Here is a 21,486-nt window from a genome sequence, read left to right on the forward strand (position 1 = left end):
TTTCACGCTGCTACACACAATTTTCTCAAAGTTGTAGTCACACTTGTCTTGATTCACACAATGTGTCTCCCTGAGCGATAGGATTTACAGTTTTTGAATGAGAAGCCTGAAAGTGAGGAGAGGACAGCCGCGCTCTCCCATAGACTCACATTATAAATGTGGCAGCGCTTTTACTGCAAAATCAGAAAAGTCACTTGTTTTTAACTTGCTCTAGTGTCCACATTTTTTACACTAGGGACAAAAAAATTACATTAATGTGTTCATGGGAGCCTTGTAGCACTCAATGTGAAAGAATTTTGTGAATAGCTCCTTTCGTTTCCGTGTAAATCAGCGGCGTTCGAGGAGAGGGAACTCTGAGAAAAAGAGCTCTTTGCTTGTTATATTGTGTCTTTTCCCTGCACTGTTACCAAGGCGACGAGCTGCACTCAGGGAGCAGAGAGGGGCGGGGCTGCTCTCTCTCTCTCATGGTGTATTGAGCTGTTATATTTACAGAAAAATTCATGTTAAAAGGTGTCTCATGCTGCATCAGATTCATCAGAAGGTGGTAACTCAGGTGACCTGCAAAGAAATTCATTATATTTTGTGAGATTATTCCTGTCTAAATACAGGTTATGGCAGCCATCTTGAAAAAAAAATTCAAAAAAAAAAAAAGCCTGCCTACCGACCCTAGTTTTGAAATCTATGTAACCGGAAAAAAACACTTTTTTTTTTTGGCCTAATGGGATCAGATCAGGCAGAGCACCTCCAGAAGAAGTTTGACTTGTATTGTGATCAGAATCTCAGGCAAGCATAAACACAGCCTGTACAGTGAGAAAGTAGATGTGTGTGTTTGGTTGTGTTTTTTTTTTTTTTTAAAAGGAAAAAGGAGGGAAAGAAAAAAAATCCTTGTATCCTATGGCAAATGCACCAGCTTTAATTTGTCACATCATAAAATCATTTCTAGTGAATCCCAACCATATCTAGATGATTTTACATATTGCACAGAAGTGCTGAGATCCAATGTCTTGTGTTTTTAAAAAAAAAAAAATCCTATCCATCCATTATCCGTAACCACTTATCAGTATACCAGGTGTAAATACAAGATCAATATGTCATCTTATAATTACACTGAGGTTATCATTATTTTAAAATAAAAACTAAAAACTTTTACCTCCTAATTTATTCATTGGCATTTCTCAACCAATAATCTGTGTCTTGCCTTTAAAGTGCTGATGACATGAACATCACTCTATGCAATTTCTTAAATAAACTATACAACATGGCAAACATGTTAGATTTCTGTTATAATTACGTGAAAATAAGCTGTTGTTACGCAAATATCCAACTTTTAATTGCACAGCGCAAGAAAACTGGGTCCGTGGCTCGCGGCCATGTTGTGACGTCAGCGGGAGAACATGCTGCGGTTCACTGGCTGTTCTACTATGGTTCTACTCAATGGAAATGGCGCATGAAAATGCCGGTGAACACTCTAGTGCTAGCTCTTCCTCTTCTGGGAGTCTAGAATTGTGTTGATCTCTTCCGAATAGAATCTATGATAGCCTACACTCTTTACCCTTTGCCTCTCGTTGCTAGGCGGCAGTTACATGAAAGCCGCAAGCTTTCACAAGCAAATACATGACTGATATCACGCCGACTTTATGATTACATTTATGATTATCATGTAGAATCTATAGCTCTACGTACCTTTATCTTATGTCGTTTCACAACACATGTTCTGACAGGAGGACTGTCTTTGGATCCGGCATAGCTACTAGTAGACCCCCTCCGGAATACTGGCAGTGTTGCCAGATTGGGAGGAATCCCGCCCAGTTGGGCAGTTTCAAGTGCATTTTGGTGGGTTTTGAACATATTTTGGGCTGGAAAACTTCAGCAGTATCTGGCAACACATACTGCTGACGTTTTCCAGCCCAAAATATGTTCAAAACCCACCAAAATGCACTTGAAACCGCTCAACTGGGCGGGAAAAATCCCAATCTGGCAACACTGTGTAGGCACTGCTGATGGTAGTAACACACGTTTGTGCTGAACTGAACACCCAAGAGATTCTTTTAAGCTGGGAAGGGTGTCAAAACAATCCAAATCGAAGTGTTCAGAGCACAGGACGGATGTTGGTGAGGGCTCCCACTTGTCACGAGTGCGCCTGACTTGCTTCACCCACTTCGCATGCAGCTCGGGATCTCTGGGAAACTTGAATAAACTTACCCCATCCTTGTAGGTTTTGGAGCAAAAGCCGGCAACACAACGCGAAGGCATAATAACGAATATATATATATATATATATATATATATATATATATATATATATATATATATATATAAAAAATAATACTAACAATGACGAACTGAACACCTGTCGCATCAACAACAAACTGGTAGGTTAGGAGGAAGGTTCTTTCGCTGACGTCATATAGCTCCTCCTCCTCTTTCATCTCCTGGGTGCTGCAGCCCCGTCAAATTTGCCCAAATAGCCGCGTTTTTTATCATAACTTGTAAAATAGACGCCTTCGTGAATTAATATATGGATCATCGGGAAGTACTTTTTATGTTATAAAACATCGCCAAAGATGTCACAAATGTGTCATCAGCACTTTAATATGACAGCTACTAAATTCAGGAGGGTAAGTTTTTTTAAAAACTTGCTGTCTTCCAGTGATAACCTTAACAGTTGCACCACTTGAGATTCCCTACAGATCACATGCTGAGGATAAATGGGGGTCTATGAGAATTGCAATGCTGGCACTCTGCTTTTGGACTCTGCACGTTTGTGCATGTTTATGGATGATTTGTATCTGCATATTCCTATTCCATTGAATGTTAAAGATGTAAATCTTTCCTGGGTATTATTGAATCTGCTGCTTGCATAGTAATGCAGTCTACAGTGCCAGGTAGTTTCTTCTCTGTGGTCCAAAACACAAGCAGGTGAGACATGAGGACTTTTTCCCCCACACACTATTGTTTTCATGAGAAAACTTTAAGCATGCTACAAGTTTCAGATTTCACAGAAGGCTGTAGTACTGACTGAAATTCTTACTGCTGCCTGCAGAGGTGTCAACACTTTGGAAATTCTACAACTGGGCCACATATTCACATTTGCTGTTTCTGTATAAGCCTAATTGTCGACTAGGATTGGACTTGTATGATAACTGAACTCTGTCTTTCATATCAGTTGAAGAAGATCCGCTCTCTGCTGGTCGCAGGGGCAAAAAACCACGACTGTTTCTACCAGCACCTGCGCCTGCTGGACGGAGCGTTTAAACTTTCAGCTAAAGATCTGCGATCGCAGGTGGTGCGAGAGGCCTGCATCACTGTGGCGTGAGTGACAGACAGAAAGGCTTTGTTTCAGCACAGTCGCTCTATTCAGCCTGTTGATCATGTTTCACTTAGTCACCTAATTAAGGGGCTGAAAATAAGTGATAGCATAAGGAAGTGCAAGACAGTTAATTTGCTTACCAAGCTAGAAAAAAAACATGTTGCATAGGATTAGTGAACATTTTGCAGTAAAGGGTTTTTGTTTTTTATTTATTTTTTTTTTTATTCTGAATTGTCAGCTATGTTTGTGTCAGCACCCCCCCCCCCCCCGTATATGTATAATTTTTTTTTTTTTCTCTAGGCACTTGTCCACAGTGTTGGGAAATAGGTTTGACCATGGAGCAGAGGCCATCGTTCCTGTGTTGTTTAATCTTATTCCCAACTGTGCAAAAGTAATGGCGACCTCTGGCACAGCAGCAATTCGTATCATTATACGGGTGAGGAAGTATCATTATTCATGGGTGTAAACATTTGATACATGTGAGAGTTAATTTAATATGTAAGGAATAAAACCCTGCTCTTATGAGGTGGCCCAACGTGAAGCAGAGGGCTGTTAACACCCTAAAGTTAATTATTTTTTCCAATAATGAGACATTGATGTTTTCATCTTTTACCAGAGAAATTTTCTTACAACCCCGATTCCAAAAAAGTTGGGACAAACAACAAATTGTAAATAAAAACGGAATGCAATGATATGGAAGTTTCAAAATTCCATATTTTATTCAGAATAGAACATAGATGACATTATCAAATGTTTAAACTGAGAAAATGTATCATTTAAAGAGAAAAATTAGGTGATTTTTTTTTTTTTTTTTTTTTTTTAATTTCACGACAACAACACATCTCAAAAAAGTTGGGACAAGGCCATGTTTACCACTGTGAGACATCCCCTTTTCTCTTTACAACAGTCTGTAAACGTCTGGGGACTGAGGAGACAAGTTGCTCAAGTTTAGGGATAGGAATGTTAACCCATTCTTGTCTAATGTAGGATTCTAGTTGCTCAACTGTCTTAGGTCTTTTTTGTCGTATCTTCCGTTTTATGATGCGCCAAATGTTTTCTATGGATGAAAGATCTGGACTGCAGGCTGGCCAGTTCAGTACCCGGACCCTTCTTCTACGCAGCCATGATGCTGTAATTGATGCAGTATGTGGTTTGGCATTGTCATGTTGGAAAATGCAAGGTCTTCCCTGAAAGAGACGTCGTCTGGATGGGAGCATATGTTGCTCTAGAACCTGGATATACCTTTCAGCATTGATGGTGTCTTTCCAGATGTGTACGCTGCCCATGCCACACGCACTAATGCAACCCCATACCATCAGAGATGCAGGCTTCTGAACTGAGCGCTGATAACAACTCGGGTCGTCCTTCTCCTCTTTAGTCCGAATGACACGGCGTCCCTGATTTCCATAAAGAACTACAAATTTTGATTCGTCTGACCACAGAACAGTTTTCCACTTTGCCACAGTCCATTTTAAATGAGCCTTGGCCCAGAGAAGACGTCTGCGCTTCTGGATCATGTTTAAATACGGCTTCTTCTTTGAACTATAGAGTTTTAGCTGGCAACGGTGGATGGCACGGTGAATTGTGTTCACAGATAATGTTCTCTGGAAATATTCCTGAGCCCATTTTGTGATTTCCAATACAGAAGCATGCCTGTATGTGATGCAGTGCCATCTAAGGGCCCAAAGATCACAGGCACCCAGTATGGTTTTCCGGCCTTGACCCTTACGCACAGAGATTCTTCCAGATTCTCTGAATCTTTTGATGATATTATGCACTGTAGATGATGAGATGTTCAAACTCTTTGCAATTTTACACTGTCAAACTCCTTTCTGATATTGCTCCACTATTTGTCAGCGCAGAATTAGGGGGATTGGTGATCCTCTTCCCATCTTTACTTCTGAGAGCCGCTGCCACTCCAAGATGCTCTTTTTATACCCAGTCATGTTAATGACCTATTGCCAATTGACCTGATGAGTTGCAATTTGGTCCTCCAGCTGTTCCTTTTTTGTACCTTTAACTTTTCCAGCCTCTTATTGCCCCTGTCCCAACTTTTTTGAGATGTGTTGCTGTCATGAAATTTCAAATGAGCCAATATTTGGCATGAAATTTCAAAATGTCTCACTTTCGACATTTGATATGTTGTCTATGTTCTATTGTGAATACAATATCAGTTTTTGAGATTTGTAAATTATTGCATTCCGTTTTTATTTACAATTTGTACTTTGTCCCAACTTTTTTTGGCATCGGGGTTGTAATATATTAGAGAGTGACACGTTGTCATACATTTCAACCATTTTTATAATTACATGAAATATTGTGAAGCATCTGAGTTGGTTCTTGTTGCTTCATGACAGCTATAAACAAAGCTTTTACCCCCACTAGCCTCTCTTTTTGTTTTCTCTATCTTGAAGTTAATAAGAGATTAAAAAAAATCCAGCTTGTCATGTTATCAACAAACTGGAAAACACAACACCCCTTGGTTCTGATACGGTTGACTCCTTCCATCAATGTTAAATACACATCTGTTGTTAAGCTGAGATGATATGGAGCATCTGCATTACAAGTCCTTTTGGATTAGTTGTCATTATAGAAACCATAACATTTTAAAACAAGCACATTTAATATAAACATGTGATTTTGATTACAGCTGAGCTGCTGTGTTAGAAAAATAGTCAACAGCTTTTGACCAGTCAGAATTAGGAATTCGCCAGCACCGTGGTATAAAATGATTTAAGTTTTTTTTATCATGCCCAAAGACAACGTGAGAATTCAGATACAAACATTACAGTATCTGTGAGAAAATATAAAGAAAAAAATGCAGGAAAACATAATGAAATTAAAAAGAAACAACAGGAAGCCAAACAGATATGTTGAACATATTCAGTAACTATTCAGAACATATTCAGTAACTACAAATAAATTAAAACAGTCAAGCACACAGTAGTTTTCTTATAGGTTTTATTGGATTTTGACTGTTTGTATGTTTTGTTGGCAGCACACACACGTACCACGGCTGATTCCTCTCATCACAGGAAACTGCACATCAAAATCTGTGGCTGTAAGGAGGTGAGACAGCAGCAACGCCACTCAACACCAATCATGTGCTAAACACTAATCATGTGCAATTACCTCATTACTAACTCTCTCACTCCCCCTTTAGACGCTGTTATGAATTCTTGGATCTGCTACTGCAGGAGTGGCAGACACACTCACTGGAGAGGTAGGAAGAAAAGAGGACCTAAAGGGATTTTATTTTTAGTTTCTGTAGCACTTCCTTTATCTCTCTCTCTCTCTCTCTCTCTCTCACACACACAGGCATGCAGCAGTTTTGGTGGACAGCATAAAGAAGGGAATCAGAGATGCTGACTCGGAGGCTCGAGTGGAAGCCAGAAAGTACGGTTAACTTCAATGGGCTGTAAATAATCCACATTTCCTGAGTAGGGGTTAATGTGGAAATATCAATGTGTGTCTCAGGGCCTACTGGGGGCTGCGGTCTCATTTCCCCACAGAAGCGGAGTCTCTGTATAACTCGCTAGAATCGTCCTATCAGAAGACACTTCAGTCGTGTCTAAAGAGTTCGGGCAGCGTGGCATCACTCCCACAGTCGGATCGCTCCTCCTCCAGCTCGCAGGAAAGTCTCAAGTAAGAAGCACACACACATGCACTACTGTTCAAAAGTTTGGGGTCACCCAGATGATTTTGTTTTTCCATGAAAAGTCACACTTTTATTTACCACCATAAGTTGTAAAATGAATAGAAAATATAGTCGAGACATTTTTCTGGCCATTTTGAGCATTTAATCGACCCCACAAATGTGACGCTCCAGAAACTCAATCTGCTCAAAGGAAGGTCAGTTTTATAGCTTCTCTAAAGAGCTCAACTGTTTTCAGCTGTGCTAACATGATTGTACAAGGGTTTTCTAATCATCCATTAGCCTTCTGAGGCAATGAGCAAACACATTGTACCATTAGAACACTGGAGTGAGAGTTGCTGGAAATGGGCCTCTATACACCTATGGAGATATTGCACCAAAAACCAGACATTTGCAGCTAGAATAGTCATTTACCACATTAGCAATGTATAGAGTGGATTTCTGATTAGTTTAAAGTGATCTTCATTGAAAAGAACAGTGCTTTTCTTTCAAAAATAAGGACATTTCGAAGTGACCCCGAACTTTTGAACGGTAGTGTACAGTACGTTTCACCCAACTTGTCATTAGGCAGTTTTCCTGTGTGAATGTTTGAAAACTGACCCAAAACAGAAACCAGTGGAGACTGGGGATTACTTTCCCAGGAATTTGAGAGAAAGTTGAAACAGTAAGTGTCATAACTTTGCTGAAGAACACACTAACGTGTGCTTGAATTAACTTTGTTCTTTTATCTGAACAATTGTTTGGCCAACCAACAAAATATTTGCTACAACAAAATTGCTGATGAATAAGACAGAGGTTCTCGCATTTCGGCAAAGATGATGAAGATAATGCAAGACCCTCACTAGGATGAAATTAAATTTGCATTTTAGTTTAATGATGAAAATATGAGCATATGAGGACATAACTGTAAGGAATAACTTCCTCCTTAATGGCCACTAAAAGGGATTCTTTCTTTTGAAGAAATGTGCTGGCACATTTCGAAAGAAATACTTAATTTTATGATTTATTTCTCAGCCTGTACAAATGGCTCTTCTGATGGTGCAAACATAGCATCAGCAAACTTTTGTGAGGAATAGTTTTTATTTTTGTACGTTTATATGGAATCATATGTTACCTGATGCGATCGTTATAAGAAGGAACCAAATAACACATGCCTGGAATTTAACGGTATCATACTTATGGCCAATGGAAAAGACAACCATTTGGAATCTGCCTTTCCAGCAAACTAGCACTTATTGTTCATGCATCACCTTTGTCCATCAGGAGCAAAAGATATTTGTATTATCTGAGCAATTTTTTTTGTTTGTTTGTTTGTTTTTTTTGCCTTTTTTAAGTCGGCCGTTGACTTCAAAATGGTCAGCTGCTCCAGGCAGAGGTGAGTTGTCTGTATGGGAATACAAACTCTTTTGTTTCACTTTTCATTTAAAGTTTTAATACTGTTTCTGAGTACTATATATCATATGAGTAATTGTTTTACGGACTTTTTTTTTTTTAATGTGCTTTGTTTCCCAGTTCCAGCCAGCTCGAAGTCATCAGGTTCACCAGGTTCCCTGCAGCGATCTCGAAGTGATGTGGATGTAAATGCAGCAGCCAGCGCTAAGGCCAGACACAGCGGACAGGCAGGAGGAGCCGGACGCCTCACTACGGCTTTACCCCCAGGCACTTATGCCTCACTAGGTAGGTACCTGCTCAGAAACATGCAGGGCCCTTGTTAGGACTGACCCCATACATGGAACACTGAAAAGCTTGAAACACCTTTTAACCTTCCTCACAATCTCGCACATCTCTCCTTTCTCTCTGGGAATATGTTCTAAAGTTTACTCCCTTACTTGGAATTAAGTGATCTAAAGTATGTCAGTGTTCTTTAATGGTGTGTGTGCGTGCGCATGTTTCTGAACTGTGTGTGTATACACTCTTCTGTCTAACTGGTTTGCTGTGCTCCTCTCTCTCTTCTCTGGCTGAAAGATGATGCCTCTGATAAGGATGGTAAGATCATATCGTAGACGTCTTGTCCACCCATCTGCTTTAGCTCATCTGTTCTTCCATTTTTTTTTTTTGATGTTCACCATTTCACACTTTTGGCATTCATGTCTTCATGTTCTGCTTTTTGGTGGACTGTTACAGATCTTTCTCACCTCTACATACAGTCTGATTAGGAAACACGCAGGGAAAAAACAAAACTAAGTTTCACAATCTATTTCTAATGGAAGACATGAGTTCATAGTTTGAGTCTCTGTGTCACAGTTTAGTCTAGTACCTTTCTGGTACAAATCCATATCATTGTACCATGATCCTCCTCTCCTTGTGCGTGTTGTTTGTGCTGCAGTGTTGCTGCACTCTGCTGGAGACGAGCAGTGCTTCAGACTGTAATCGAGTCTGTGATTTGTGAATTGCATTCAGCTGCTTAATCCGGATGTCCTCCATTCATCTTTCTTTTTTCTAACGCTTTCGTCAGTCTACCTACTTAAGCTTGGTGCTGATTGTCCGTTAACCTGTTTCTCTAACATTAGATTTATCTGGCTGCCAACAGGAGACTGTCAGATGAATTAATCGATTGAATTATTTGGTGTAGTTAATTCTGATTATTCACAATATTAAGTTTGTCTAATCTGACCTAAAATGAAGTGTTTACAGCTTTGACTTGCTTCTGTGCTTACTGCTCAGTAATTTCTGTTGAGAGCATTCTGCTGGGGACATTTTCTATGCGTTGTGTGTACTTTCTGTTTTCAATACAGTAACAACCTAGTTTCCAGGTGTTGTCATTATAATATGCTCTAGTCCCGAGGTAATTGTGATTTTACCCTATCTATGCTCAGTAGTGTGCATTTAAGAATTCCGGTCACAATTTTAGCCAATAGCATGTTAACATAACATTGACAATGGTGATTTTTAGACGTGTGTGTGTGTGTGTGTAGCAGGATGAGTGATGTACAAGTGATTTTAAAGAGAAAAGAAATTTGTATGTATTGGCTGTATTCTGTCAGACTGGTGGCTTTGAAATGTAAACAAGTCTGTGCGTTTTCAGGCCGACTACGTACTAAGCAGCCGTTGTCAACGCCGTCAGGAATGAGCAGCAGTCAGGTGGACTCCAGGGCCCGGAGCCGAACAAAGATGGTATCTCAGTCTCAGCGTAAGTGTTTGCACACTGATGAAACACTCAACCACGTGCATGAACATGTGCACACATCTGATCACTCTTCCACATGTGTATATACACGGAGTTGTGAGTTTTTATTCAGTACCAGTTATTGACTGTTCATGTTATCAGGTAACATATAGGTGCACTTTACTGGGGACCAGTTACTGAATGTAGGTCACAGTTTGTCAACTACACCGTACCCCATTTATCAGTGGAAAGGGATAATCATATGACCACCAGATAATATTCACCCTTCTTAGCACAGCAGTTACACTGACATGGTAGTGAGTCCTGCGCTGGTACAAGCAACAGCAGCGTAACTGGGGTTTTAAGGACTGTATACGCTTAACAGTGCACATTTAACGTCCTAGGCACTTAATTAGACCCACCTACCTTGTATGTCTACCTTAAAGGTTAACAGCTGCCCTGTTTCACACTAGAGATCAACAAGTCGCTCAGGTAGTTTGCAGCTTGTTTCTTGTGGACAGGAGTAATGACTGCTACTGTTGTTGCTCGTGGTCATGCCTTATCTGGCATGACTCATCAAATAACTTATTTCAGGTTCTGATATGAGATGACAGTAAACAAAACGTTGAACTCTACTATAAAATTTATGCATCAGTGATATCATTTTTTTATTATTATTAATTTTATATTGATGTTAAACCCAGAAGAATACAATGCCATGGTTTCTCTTCCATTTTTGAGTCCCAATGCAGGGGCGTAGCTAGGAGGGGGGTCCTGGGGTGCCCGTGACACCCCCCCACCCCACCCCACCCCCAGTAGCTGCATAAGAATATTAGAAAAGCAGCCACTGTAAATTTTCTAACTTCTTTTTTTTTTTTTTAAACTAGATTGTCACCTCAGCCTCATTAGGGTTTCTATAACCTTGTATGGACTTCCTGTGGTTTGGGTGCGAAAACCCAGTTCTGTGCAAGCACAACACGATCGCACTAGAAAGCATGGTCAAGCTGCCAGTGTAGCTGCAGTCTTTTTAGTTGCGAATTATGAGTATTTCCTCTTGTGTTAATAATTCGCCATGTCAAAACAAGCAAAAGGTGAGCAATTTTTTTTTTTTTCCCCCATCAAAGTTGCATTTTGTGGCTTCGAAGCTAAGTTTTAGTGTGCTGTTTCTAGAACACAGCATCAAGAAAATGTGGAAGAATACACTATGGCAGAGCGATCGACATTGACAAGATCGTTGACATTTTTGCCATTCGTCATCCACGACGCCTTTTACTTAGAAACATTTTGGCCGATGAGCAGTAAGACAACAAGAATAGAGAGATCTGCATCGGTTGACTAGGGTAAGACGTCGAGCCGTTATCCATACACTGCCGGATAAAGCTGATTTGGCCTAATCATTGTCCGACATCTCAACAGCTCGCAACATGAGATGAAAGAGTGATGCAAAGACCACGTTATTTTCTCAAATGTATTCAATGTATTTTTTTCATTGACAAACCTGCGGGTATGTACTCAGGCTGCCAGTCAGTGTGCGACCCCCTCTTTGAAAAATCCTAGCTATGCCCCTGCAATGGCAGAACTAAACATGGATAGTAACTAAGGCCGCGTTCACAACTATTAGTTCGGTTGCAGAGTACGGTTCAGACCAAAATTGATGCTTTTAGTTCATTTGCTAATTGGCTTGGTTTTTCTCACTGCATAGGGGTGAAAACACGTGCATAAACTGCTTCATATGTTGGTCAGAAATACACTGATGGGGGGAATAAACCCGAACACAGAGGTGTGCTCAGATGACGGTCAACCTTTTTTTTTTTTTTTTTTTTTTGTAGATGTGTCAGATGCTAAAAAAGAGCCACAAGGCGCGAACTGAGTCAAAGGACAAAAATCTAAGTGCTGTATGAAAAGTGATGTGTTCGAGAGATTTGAACTCATGAATAAAAAGAGAAAATAAATTGTGGATGCCGTACTTAAAATATTTTAAACTAGTCATTTCTGTCCATTCCCAAGCATGATTGCTGTTCTGACCTGCACAAAAGAAAACCACCCCAAAGAAGAAATTGCACCAGAGGTCTAGTAAAATGGATATGTAAAAGCACCCAAAAGTTGAATGCAAAAGATTATTTTACTGAATTGTGCCTAAATAGCACTTTGAAAACTTTTCTCTTTACCTCACACTACTCTTCCTAGTGTGGCCACTTTTTTTTGTGCGTGTGTGTAACTCCTATGTCAAGCGTCCTTGGGTTTGTGAAAGGCACTATATAAATTGAAATTATTATTTATTATTATTATTATTGATTGATTGAAGAAAATCTTAATTCTGATGTTGCTTGATACTCAGTCATGTTTTAAAAAACCATTCAACTCTGCTCAACCTGATCCACTCATACCAGTGCAACAACCAATATGAGGCCGTTAAATATAAAAAAAAAAAGCAGCATGTACCTCATTAAATTATTTCAAACTTGTAGACATGAAATTCACCACACTCAATGTGCACATTTAGTATAGGTAATCATATGGGGCCGAGTAAAATTAAGGATTAATTTCACGAGTGATTTCGAAGTTTTGAAAATTCGTGACCCGGGCAATTTCAAAACTTTGAAATCACGAGTGAAATTGATCCTTAATTTTACGAGGAACCATACGGTTACTTGTTTATAATATATAGGGCCAAATTCATAACATTTGTCATTCACATTTTCTGAACCAATCAGGGCGCAAGACTATCTTGCACGTTTGAGTCAGTTTCTAAAGCGTCTTTCATCATGACACGGCGACACGACACGAGGATTTTGAAAGTGGTTTACAAAATTTTATCGGAACTTCTTTACAAAAGCTGATTTGCTAAATGCAAGAAAACTCTGTGCTTGATCTAAAAGGAGTTACGAATGCCATTCATCGTTATAAATTTAACCAAGCAACGAACTAGCCAATAGCATTTCAGAAATATGGCCCCGTGTTAAGGAAAAAAAGCCCTCCTTGATTGACCAATCGGAGTTGAGTAATTTGGCCCTATGTATTATAAAAGTAATTAACACACTATTAAAGCTACCCATAAAAGTGTACTTGCATAAGCCTAGGTCACAACCGGACGTACGATTTTTTTTGGCGTTTCCCAAATCGCTGCGGTTTTTTTTTTTTGTTCGTGGAGAAAGACGCACGTTGGCCGTAAGTTTGTCTTGCAACCTGAAAAAAACGTAAGCGCCCGTAGAGTTTGTTTGACATGACGAACCTCTATGGCTTGAAAATCAGCACGTCACACGTGCGCCCTCCGTGCATTTCTTGCGTTTTTTGCACGTAGACCGGCCGTAGGAGCACGTATGGCCAGTTGTGACCGAGGCTATATATGTGCACACAGCTTGCTGTAGCATGCACACACTTTGTCCAAGAGCGCAGTATGTGTGTCTGTGGAATCATCCTGCTCTCGGGATGTAACACACAGCTCCTTCCAACTGTTTCTGTGCCTCTAGGTTCCGACGATTCTGATTGCACGCCAGGTACCCTCGTCTGACGTGTTGGCGAGTGTGTTAGTGTGTGCGAGTGAGTGAGAGCGTGTATGTGTGTACCTGCATGCTGTGTGGTATTCACTTGGGTGTGTTGGTGTGAGTCCATTTCTGCCTGCAGGACAATCGAGAACCAAGCACACTCCTGTAATCTCACACACTTAATAAATGTGTGTGTGTGTGTATGAGGCATCTTTGACTTAAAGGGAGGCATTAGAGTTTTGTATTAAAGGGAAGCATAAACCAGTGAACTAGAGAATCAAAATGTTAGGGATTTCATTTTCTTTCATCATCCTTCACTTTTTTGGCAGCTTACTGCAGTGCTGTTCGGCAGCTTTCCGAATCTTTGTGCGCTCTTGACATTGCTTTTTTGTTGTTGTTGTTGTTTCCAGGCTTATATTCACTTATTATTCACTCATAAGCTGTGTACATTGGCTTGCTCAAGCTACCTGCATGTTTTTAGCCCATAATGCATTGTTCTAATGTGCTTCTCCTCCTCCTACATAATGGGCCTCATGGCTCCTTCCCTCCCTTTTGATTTTTGGCTCATTATTGGCTCAGGATCACAGTCTGCTACACCTTTTGGTGGTAAGAATTTCCACATTATACCCGTCACACAAAACTTGCCCCCTTACACACCTACCACTGGGATCCACCCTCTTTTTTTTTCCTTCATGGTTGTTGGAGACACATGGACTTTACTGTCCATCCCCACACTAGGTGCTGCACGTACAGTGTACAGCTTCTCTGCTTGGCTTGCTCTGGGTGCCTTAGGAGTGTTTTTGTAACGTTTTTATTTTTAAATATTTCTGCTTGAATTAGTCTTGCAGCAACTGACTGTATAGAAATAATTTCTCATGGAAACATGACAATGTTTGGCATTACAGAGAAAAGTCTGGAGGAGCTGGTCCATGTTTGTGTGTTCATTATTATTAGAACAAAAAAATCTGCTGTGCTCTGGCCACATCTCATTTTTGTGTTTGACACTGCATATAAAACTTTTTTTTTTTTTTTCCCCCTCTTGTGAGTGGATTCTTGTTGTGCAAGCTCCATCGTAGTTAAAAAAGAAAAAATACTGATATAGTAAACTTTGGCTTTCAATAATGCATACTGTTGTGACACTTAGTTCCTCTATTTGTGCTGTTCATTAGTCAAAGTGGTGTGTGTTCATTCTATATCCGCTGTTTTCATTGAAAAAAATAAAGGAACATTCCAGTGTTTTTCAGCCTAGTCTCTGTCCGCTAGCCACAGACAACCACTTTACACATGACAAAAGAATAAAAATACACTCACCATCCGCTTTATTAGCTCATTCATGCAATTAGCCAGTCAGCCAATCATGGGGCAACAGTGAGCATCAGAATATTTTTTTTGGGGGGGGGGCGACAGGCATCAGAACGGGGGGAAAAGTCATGTCTGTGACTTTGACTGTGCTATTTTATTGTTGCCAGACATGCTATTTCAAAAACCTGCTAATCTCCTGGGATTTTCATACATAAGTCTCTAAAGTTCACAGCAAATGGTGCAAAAAAACAACCCATAAAACATCCAGTGAGCGACAGTTCTGTCGGTGTCTTGTTAAGAGAGCATCAAGGAGCATGACTACATTGATTCTAGCTGTAATGATGGCTTTGGTAATCAAATAAACCACTATTTACAACCATAATGAGCAGAGAAGCATCTCAGAATGCACAGCTTTGAGGTGGATGGGCTGCAACAGCAGAAGACCAGGTTGGATTCCTCTTCTGTCAGTTAAGGACTCTGAGGCTACAGTGAGCACAGGCTCACCAGAACTGGACCGTTAAAGATTGGGGAAAAAACCGAGCATTTTTTTTTCCAGTCTGCAAGGACTTTCTGTCCACAGAACCATCAGTCACTGGATGTTTATTTATTTATTTATTTATTTTTTTTCTTTCTGGTTTTGTTTTTTGTCTTTCACGTTATTGTGTAAAATATAGAGACTGTGTTATTCGTGAAGATCAGCCATTTCTGAAATAAACCAGCCCATCTGGCACCAACAGCCATGCCCAATGTCACAGAGATCACATTTTCACCATTCTAAAGTTTGATGCGACTGAAGCCTTAAAGGAACAGTCCACCGTACTTCCATAATGAAATATGTTCTTCTCTGAATTGAGACGAGCTGCTCCGAGCTTTGTGCGACCTCCCAGTCAGTCAGACACGCTGTTACTCCTGTTAGCAATGTAGCTAGGCTCAGCATGGCCAATGGTATTTTTTGGGGCTGTAGTTAGATGCGACCAAACTCTTCCGCGTTTTTCCTGTTTACATTGGTTTATATGACCAGTGACAGGAAACAAAGTTCAGTTACACAAATTGAAACGTGGCAATTTTCTATGCTATGGAAAGTCCGCACTATAATGACAGGCGTACTAACACCTTCTGCGCGCTTCGACAGCGCATTGATACCTTCACTCCTGTTTTCCCCCTCTCCCCCTGTCTTGGTGGTCACGTTGATTGTATTGACAGAAGTTAGGGGGGGCGGGGGAGAGAAAAAAAAAACAGGAGTGAAGGTATCAATGCGCTGTCGAAGCGCGCAGAAGGTGTTAGTACGCCTGTCATTATAGTGCGGACTTTCCATAGCATAGAAAATTGCCACGTTTCAATTTGTGTAACTGAACTTTGTTTCATGTCACTGGTCATATAAACCTATGTAAACAGGAAAAACGTGGAAGAGTTTGGTCGCATCTAACTACAGCCCCAAAAAATACCATTGGCCATGCTGAGCCTAGCTACATTGCTAACAGGAGTGACAGCGCGTCTGACTGACTGGGAGGTCGCACAAAGCTCGGAGAGGTACGGATCAGCTCGTCTCAATTCAGAGAAGAACATATTTCATTATGGAAGTACGGTGGACTGTTCCTTTAACTGAAGCTTTATCTATTTCACTGCTGCCACATTATCGGTTGAATAAATGTACAGGTGTTCCTAATGAAGTGGACAGTGAGTGTATACTATATATATTATGTGGTGGTTGAAAAAACTGGAGTATTCCTTTAATGTATAAAGATTCTAATCTGTTTTACACTCTTGTCCTGTGTTCCCTCTGCAGCGGGTTCTCGCTCTGGCTCTCCAGGCCGTGTGTTGGCCAGCACAGCTTTGAGCACACTCAGTACAGGTGCCCAGCGGGTGAGTGCTGCTCCAGGCTCCCAGCGGCGCAGCAGAATTCCACGCAGTCAGGGTTGCAGTAGAGATTCCAGCCCCACCCGCCTGTCCGTGGGTAAGCACCAATCTCTCTGTTACTTGTCTGTCTGTATGTAGTTCTACATCTGTGGTGCCACAAAGAACTCACTTTGGAATTCACCACTTTGCATTTTTGATTGTGATTTAATAAAAATAAATAAATTAAAAAAAACCTCCCAGCTGCTGTTTGTGTCATTTGTACTCTTAGAGTGTGTCAGTTGTTTTTGATTTGCTGCCTGCAAAGTGAGTCACTGTTTTTTGCGCTTTTTCTTGCTATGTGGCATTGGGTTTTGATTTTGGTGGGGTGGTTGCAGCCTACCGCAAGTCATGTTCTTACCGGTCTTAAAATCTGCTTTCTTTGATCAAAGCGCCATCAAACGTCAGCCACGTCTACAATGGATCAAAAGGAGGTATGCTTTCTGCGCTTCTGTCCTTCATTCATCACGTTACTATAACCCATCTGTCTGTCTCAGCACTGACTGGACTTACAGTGGTGTTTAGTGGTGATTGTGCTGCTTTGGGCTGCTTGGAGAGACGCGACCTGCTCTCGCATTAACCTGCTCTGCTAATTCACAATGCTGAATCGCACAGGAATGTAGATGCAAGTAAAAAGATGAAATGCTTTACGCTACAGTTCACAAGAGCAAACTACAGATCAGTATCCTTTTACTCTTTCTCTCTAACTTCTTGTCCTTCTTTCTGTGGAATCTTTGTTTTGGAAATATTTCCATTTCTGATTTAGTGGCTGAATTGCTAACACGAGTTTTGGATATACAAGTGCAGTTATGTTTTCTGTGATATCCATTTATATATAAATACAGAGGCTGTAGATATTTTCTATAGGGCTCCACAAGGTTTTAAATTAGGACCCCTATTTGTAACTAATCTCTTGGTCCATTTCATTGCTTTACTGTTTTGTGTTTCTCTCTCTCTAATCCTTGGTCTCGTCATAATATTTATGGCTCTGTGTGTCTCTTCCATTGTTTTCTTCTATTCTTGTTTGTCTTTTTTCTTATTTCTGTCCCTTTTTCTTGGGGTGGGTCAGCGCGGGGTAGTCGTATACCGCGGCCTAGTGTGAGTCAGGGCTGCAGTCGAGAGGCCAGTCGAGAGAGCAGCAGAGACACCAGCCCTGTGCGCTCCTTCACGCCGCTTGGTGAGTAGCCACAGCCATCGCTGCAAACAGAACCATTCACATCTAGCTGTGGCTCCACTGGGTTGGGGAGGAGGGGGTTGGTTTAAAAAAAAATCTGTATTTTTAATATTTTGTGCATGTGCGCTACTCTTTGCAAGGCCCCATGGTAGCTTCCAGTACCTGAACTTGGCTTGTTTTTCTTCACATGCTTTTTTTTTTAAACAAACACCATGGCCTATTTAAGTTAAATGATGCATGGTGTCTGAAGTTTAAACACTTGATTTGTTAAAGTGAAGGAAATGTGCTCATCATTGAGTCTAAAAACCATACACAGTTATGTGATTCAGAGGGATCGCAATCATCCTGAAGATAACATTGCTTGTTGCTTTTCAAGGTTTGCTTTGTTTCATGCTGATAGATTATGCTCAAGAGGCAGCTGGTGTTTCCATGTAGCCCAATAAGAAAAAAGCTTTTGAAATGAAAATCTAAGACAGTAACTGATAGGATGTTAAAATTGTATTTGATTTATTATTAAGAAAAGACATGTAGTCTAAATAATAGGATGTTGTATAGGTGCTTGAAGTGGTTGTCAGGTTTTTATATATATACACTAAGTAACTTTAAAAACGCACATTGATAAAACTTGCTGAATTCATGCTGAGTTTATCTCAAGAAGAAAAGAAATATATCACAATGGAAAAATAACTTGGTTCCGCCCGAATAAGTTCCAAATCTGTGCTCAAATCAGTATTTAACGGAGTTGTACTCAATAACGTACAATATGACTCGGGTAGTCAATGACATGGACAGGCTTTAATTTTCAAACAAATTTTGCATACACTGTACACACACAATCTTGCCTATAAATACCCGGGGGAAATGATGGGAAAATTGTCATTATTGAAGATGCCACGCCTAAGCCAAAATCAACGTGAACAGGCCATCGGGATGTTGCGTGCCGGAAGTACACAGACAGAGGTCGCCCGGCACTTCGGTGTTCATCATTCGACCATTTCCCGTTTGAGTCAGCGTTACAGACAGACAGGGAGCACCAGGGATCGTCCACGCCCTGGTCAGCCTCGAGTCACGACGCCAGTTCAGGATCAGCACATCAGGCTAGCTCACCTCCGTGACAGATTCCTGACACCCTCAGTCACTGCTGCTGAGACCCCTGGACGACACAGACCCAGAATCTCCAGCATGACGGTCCGAACATGGACCAACTGTCACTTTGAGTTTTTTTTATTGTGAATTAATTCTTGAGTTTGACAATAAATGTCCTTTATCGATGTTTCAAGATGTGTGTGCATTACATACAATATCATAAATTTCAAATATATGCATGGATCTAAAGTGATATCGTGTTGAATTCCATTGTGCGTTTTTAAAGTTACTTAGTATATAATGCATAAAAATTAATATGTGAAAAACTGCAGTATTTTCTTCAGACATATAAAGGGAGAAACAAGAGAATTGTTGTGTCACTCTCACAAAACAAAGTGCACAGAGACAAACTTGTTTTGGTTTTGTTTTATTTTTCTCTGAAAGTCAGGAATAGATCGGAATTGAGGTAATATTTCCTTGTTTCATGGATATGCTCATGCCATTACTTGAACATTTATAGAAATAATCGCATGAATAATTGCAGTTTTTGTTGTGGTGTTACAAAAATTTTTAACCTTTACAGAGCCCTGATTTGATAATTGGTATTTGACTCACTGTGGAATTCTCCTGTAGAGTAGAAAAGAGAAGCCGGTCATACAAGCAGAACTGGACTTTAACCTTTGAGTCGGAAAGTGTGGGTCACAACGTTGGTGTTTTGGTGAAGGTTCAGTCACCTGGGGTTTCTGGGATGGGCTCTAACATTGACTTGGTTATGCGTGTTGTGTGTATGTGTGTGTTACAGCTTCGCGACACTACTCTCGCTCTACTGGTGCTCTTCATGCCCCAGATGCCTTTGGGGCAGCAGGTGAACTATGACCCGCAGCCTGCCCAGACCTTATTCAGAAGCAAACTAGATATGCGTATTATTCTCATTTGTTCATCCCAGTCATGCTTTGCTTTTCTTTTCAGTTCAGCCTCCATTGGACTGCATGCTTTTGTTTTTAGCTTCCATAACAACTATTTCTTCCCCATCTCAAAAATGTGATGATAATGTGGTGACTCCAGCAAACAGCCACAAATGTGGGAAGCAACACAAGTGATGTATTCGCTGAAGATCAGAATTGGAAGGGTTGAAGGAGACATTTAATTTTACAGCCCTCTGCTTTCTGCAGGTGTTATGATTATTACAGGTCTAGGAACTCGACATTTTATAAGCTGTTCCTTTATGTGGCAGATCGTAGAAAGAAATGGACATTTAGAAACCGGAAGGAGGAGAGTGTCATGGAGTTTTCTGCATTTGAAGCTTTTTGCTGTCAGTTCAAGTAGATTTAATTAGTCCAACATTTAGTTTCAAATGGTCATCGTCAGTGATTTGTTCTTCCTGCCTTCTAACCTACATTTTCATTTTTGTGTGTAATTTACTTAGGTTTTTTTTCCCTTTTTTTTTTTTGTATTTCATTGGTGGTACTTTTTTCTTGAAAGATGTATTGCAATGGGTGTTTTTGTTTAGTTTTTTTTTTTAACTGGTATTAATTTTTATCCCCTTAAGTGTGTCTTCATATGTAATGTAAGCTGCTTGTTGTGGTGTTTTTATAACATGTGTAATGTGTGTTTTTAGGTTCCGGTTTGGGGATCTCTCAGTCCAGTCGTCTCTCCTCCTCTGTCAGTGCCATGAGAGTGTTAAATACAGGGTCAGACGTAGAGGAGGCTCTTGCTGATGCACTGGTAAACACCTACATTTAGACAAATGACCATAACTCTTCTAATCGCCCAAATGTGTCTGTGGTTCCGTACTTCACTCTTTGCTAACCATAGTATAATAACCGATTCTGTTAACGCTGCCAGCTGTTAGGAGATATGCGGAGCAAGGTCAGTCTTTCAGCCTGCTTTTCACCTTAAATGTTAATTGTTTCACTATCTGTTTTTGTTTCCAAATGCCTTAAATTCTCTGCTGTTTTCGAGATGCCTCTGTTTGTGTTACTTTTTATTCCAAAACTCTCTTACGCATTCTTTTTGTTTTCTATCTTCATAAGCAGAAGAAACCAGCTCGGCGGCGGTACGAAACCTATGGCATGTACTCTGATGATGATGCCAACAGTGATGCATCGAGTGCTTGCTCGGAGCGTTCATATAGCTCACGCAACGGCAGTATTCCCACGTACATGCGTCAGGCTGAGGATGTGGCCGAAGTGCTTAACCGCTGTGCCTCGGCCAACTGGTCCGAGAGGAAAGAGGGGCTGATGGGATTACAAACTCTGCTGAAGAACCAACGTGCTCTCAGGTACAACACATACATACACACGCAGGGTCCCCAAGGATTGTTTGGAGGGTGTTAGTTCTTCAGCTGTAGTTCCAAGACCCTGTTTAGTTTGTTAGATGTGGGTTTGATCATCCAGATATGCCAAATAAATCTATGAATAGGGAAAGTGTTAGTTGAATTTGTGTTTGCTAATTTTTAAGGTCAGATTTGATTGT

The 21,486-nt window shown here is 40.5% G+C and overlaps 1 protein-coding gene across 17 annotated transcripts in view; it reads left to right on the plus strand.

Moving 5' to 3' along the window:
- The window catches only part of clasp2 (cytoplasmic linker associated protein 2), an 83,585-nt gene that overhangs the window by 46,618 nt on the left and 15,481 nt on the right, over positions 1 to 21,486 (plus strand). For 4 of the 17 annotated variants that reach the window (XM_060942889.1, XM_060942898.1, XM_060942893.1 and 1 more), the window contains 15 exons: positions 3,167 to 3,312; positions 3,611 to 3,746; positions 6,309 to 6,379; positions 6,474 to 6,533; positions 6,629 to 6,706; positions 6,788 to 6,955; positions 8,300 to 8,340; positions 8,478 to 8,642; positions 9,991 to 10,095; positions 16,645 to 16,812; positions 17,144 to 17,185; positions 17,821 to 17,928; positions 19,814 to 19,876; positions 20,630 to 20,736; positions 21,045 to 21,292. In XM_060942889.1, coding sequence (XP_060798872.1) covers positions 3,167 to 3,312; positions 3,611 to 3,746; positions 6,309 to 6,379; positions 6,474 to 6,533; positions 6,629 to 6,706; positions 6,788 to 6,955; positions 8,300 to 8,340; positions 8,478 to 8,642; positions 9,991 to 10,095; positions 16,645 to 16,812; positions 17,144 to 17,185; positions 17,821 to 17,928; positions 19,814 to 19,876; positions 20,630 to 20,736; positions 21,045 to 21,292 — 1,706 coding nt within the window. The remainder of the gene's footprint in view (positions 1 to 3,166; positions 3,313 to 3,610; positions 3,747 to 6,308; positions 6,380 to 6,473; positions 6,534 to 6,628; positions 6,707 to 6,787; positions 6,956 to 8,299; positions 8,341 to 8,477; positions 8,643 to 9,990; positions 10,096 to 16,644; positions 16,813 to 17,143; positions 17,186 to 17,820; positions 17,929 to 19,813; positions 19,877 to 20,629; positions 20,737 to 21,044; positions 21,293 to 21,486) is intronic. The other 13 variants (XM_060942890.1, XM_060942894.1, XM_060942892.1 and 10 more) reach the window with 10 other exon arrangements.

This window comes from Neoarius graeffei, chromosome 16, assembly GCF_027579695.1.
Source record: "Neoarius graeffei isolate fNeoGra1 chromosome 16, fNeoGra1.pri, whole genome shotgun sequence".
Classification (NCBI taxonomy): Eukaryota; Metazoa; Chordata; class Actinopteri; order Siluriformes; family Ariidae; genus Neoarius; species Neoarius graeffei.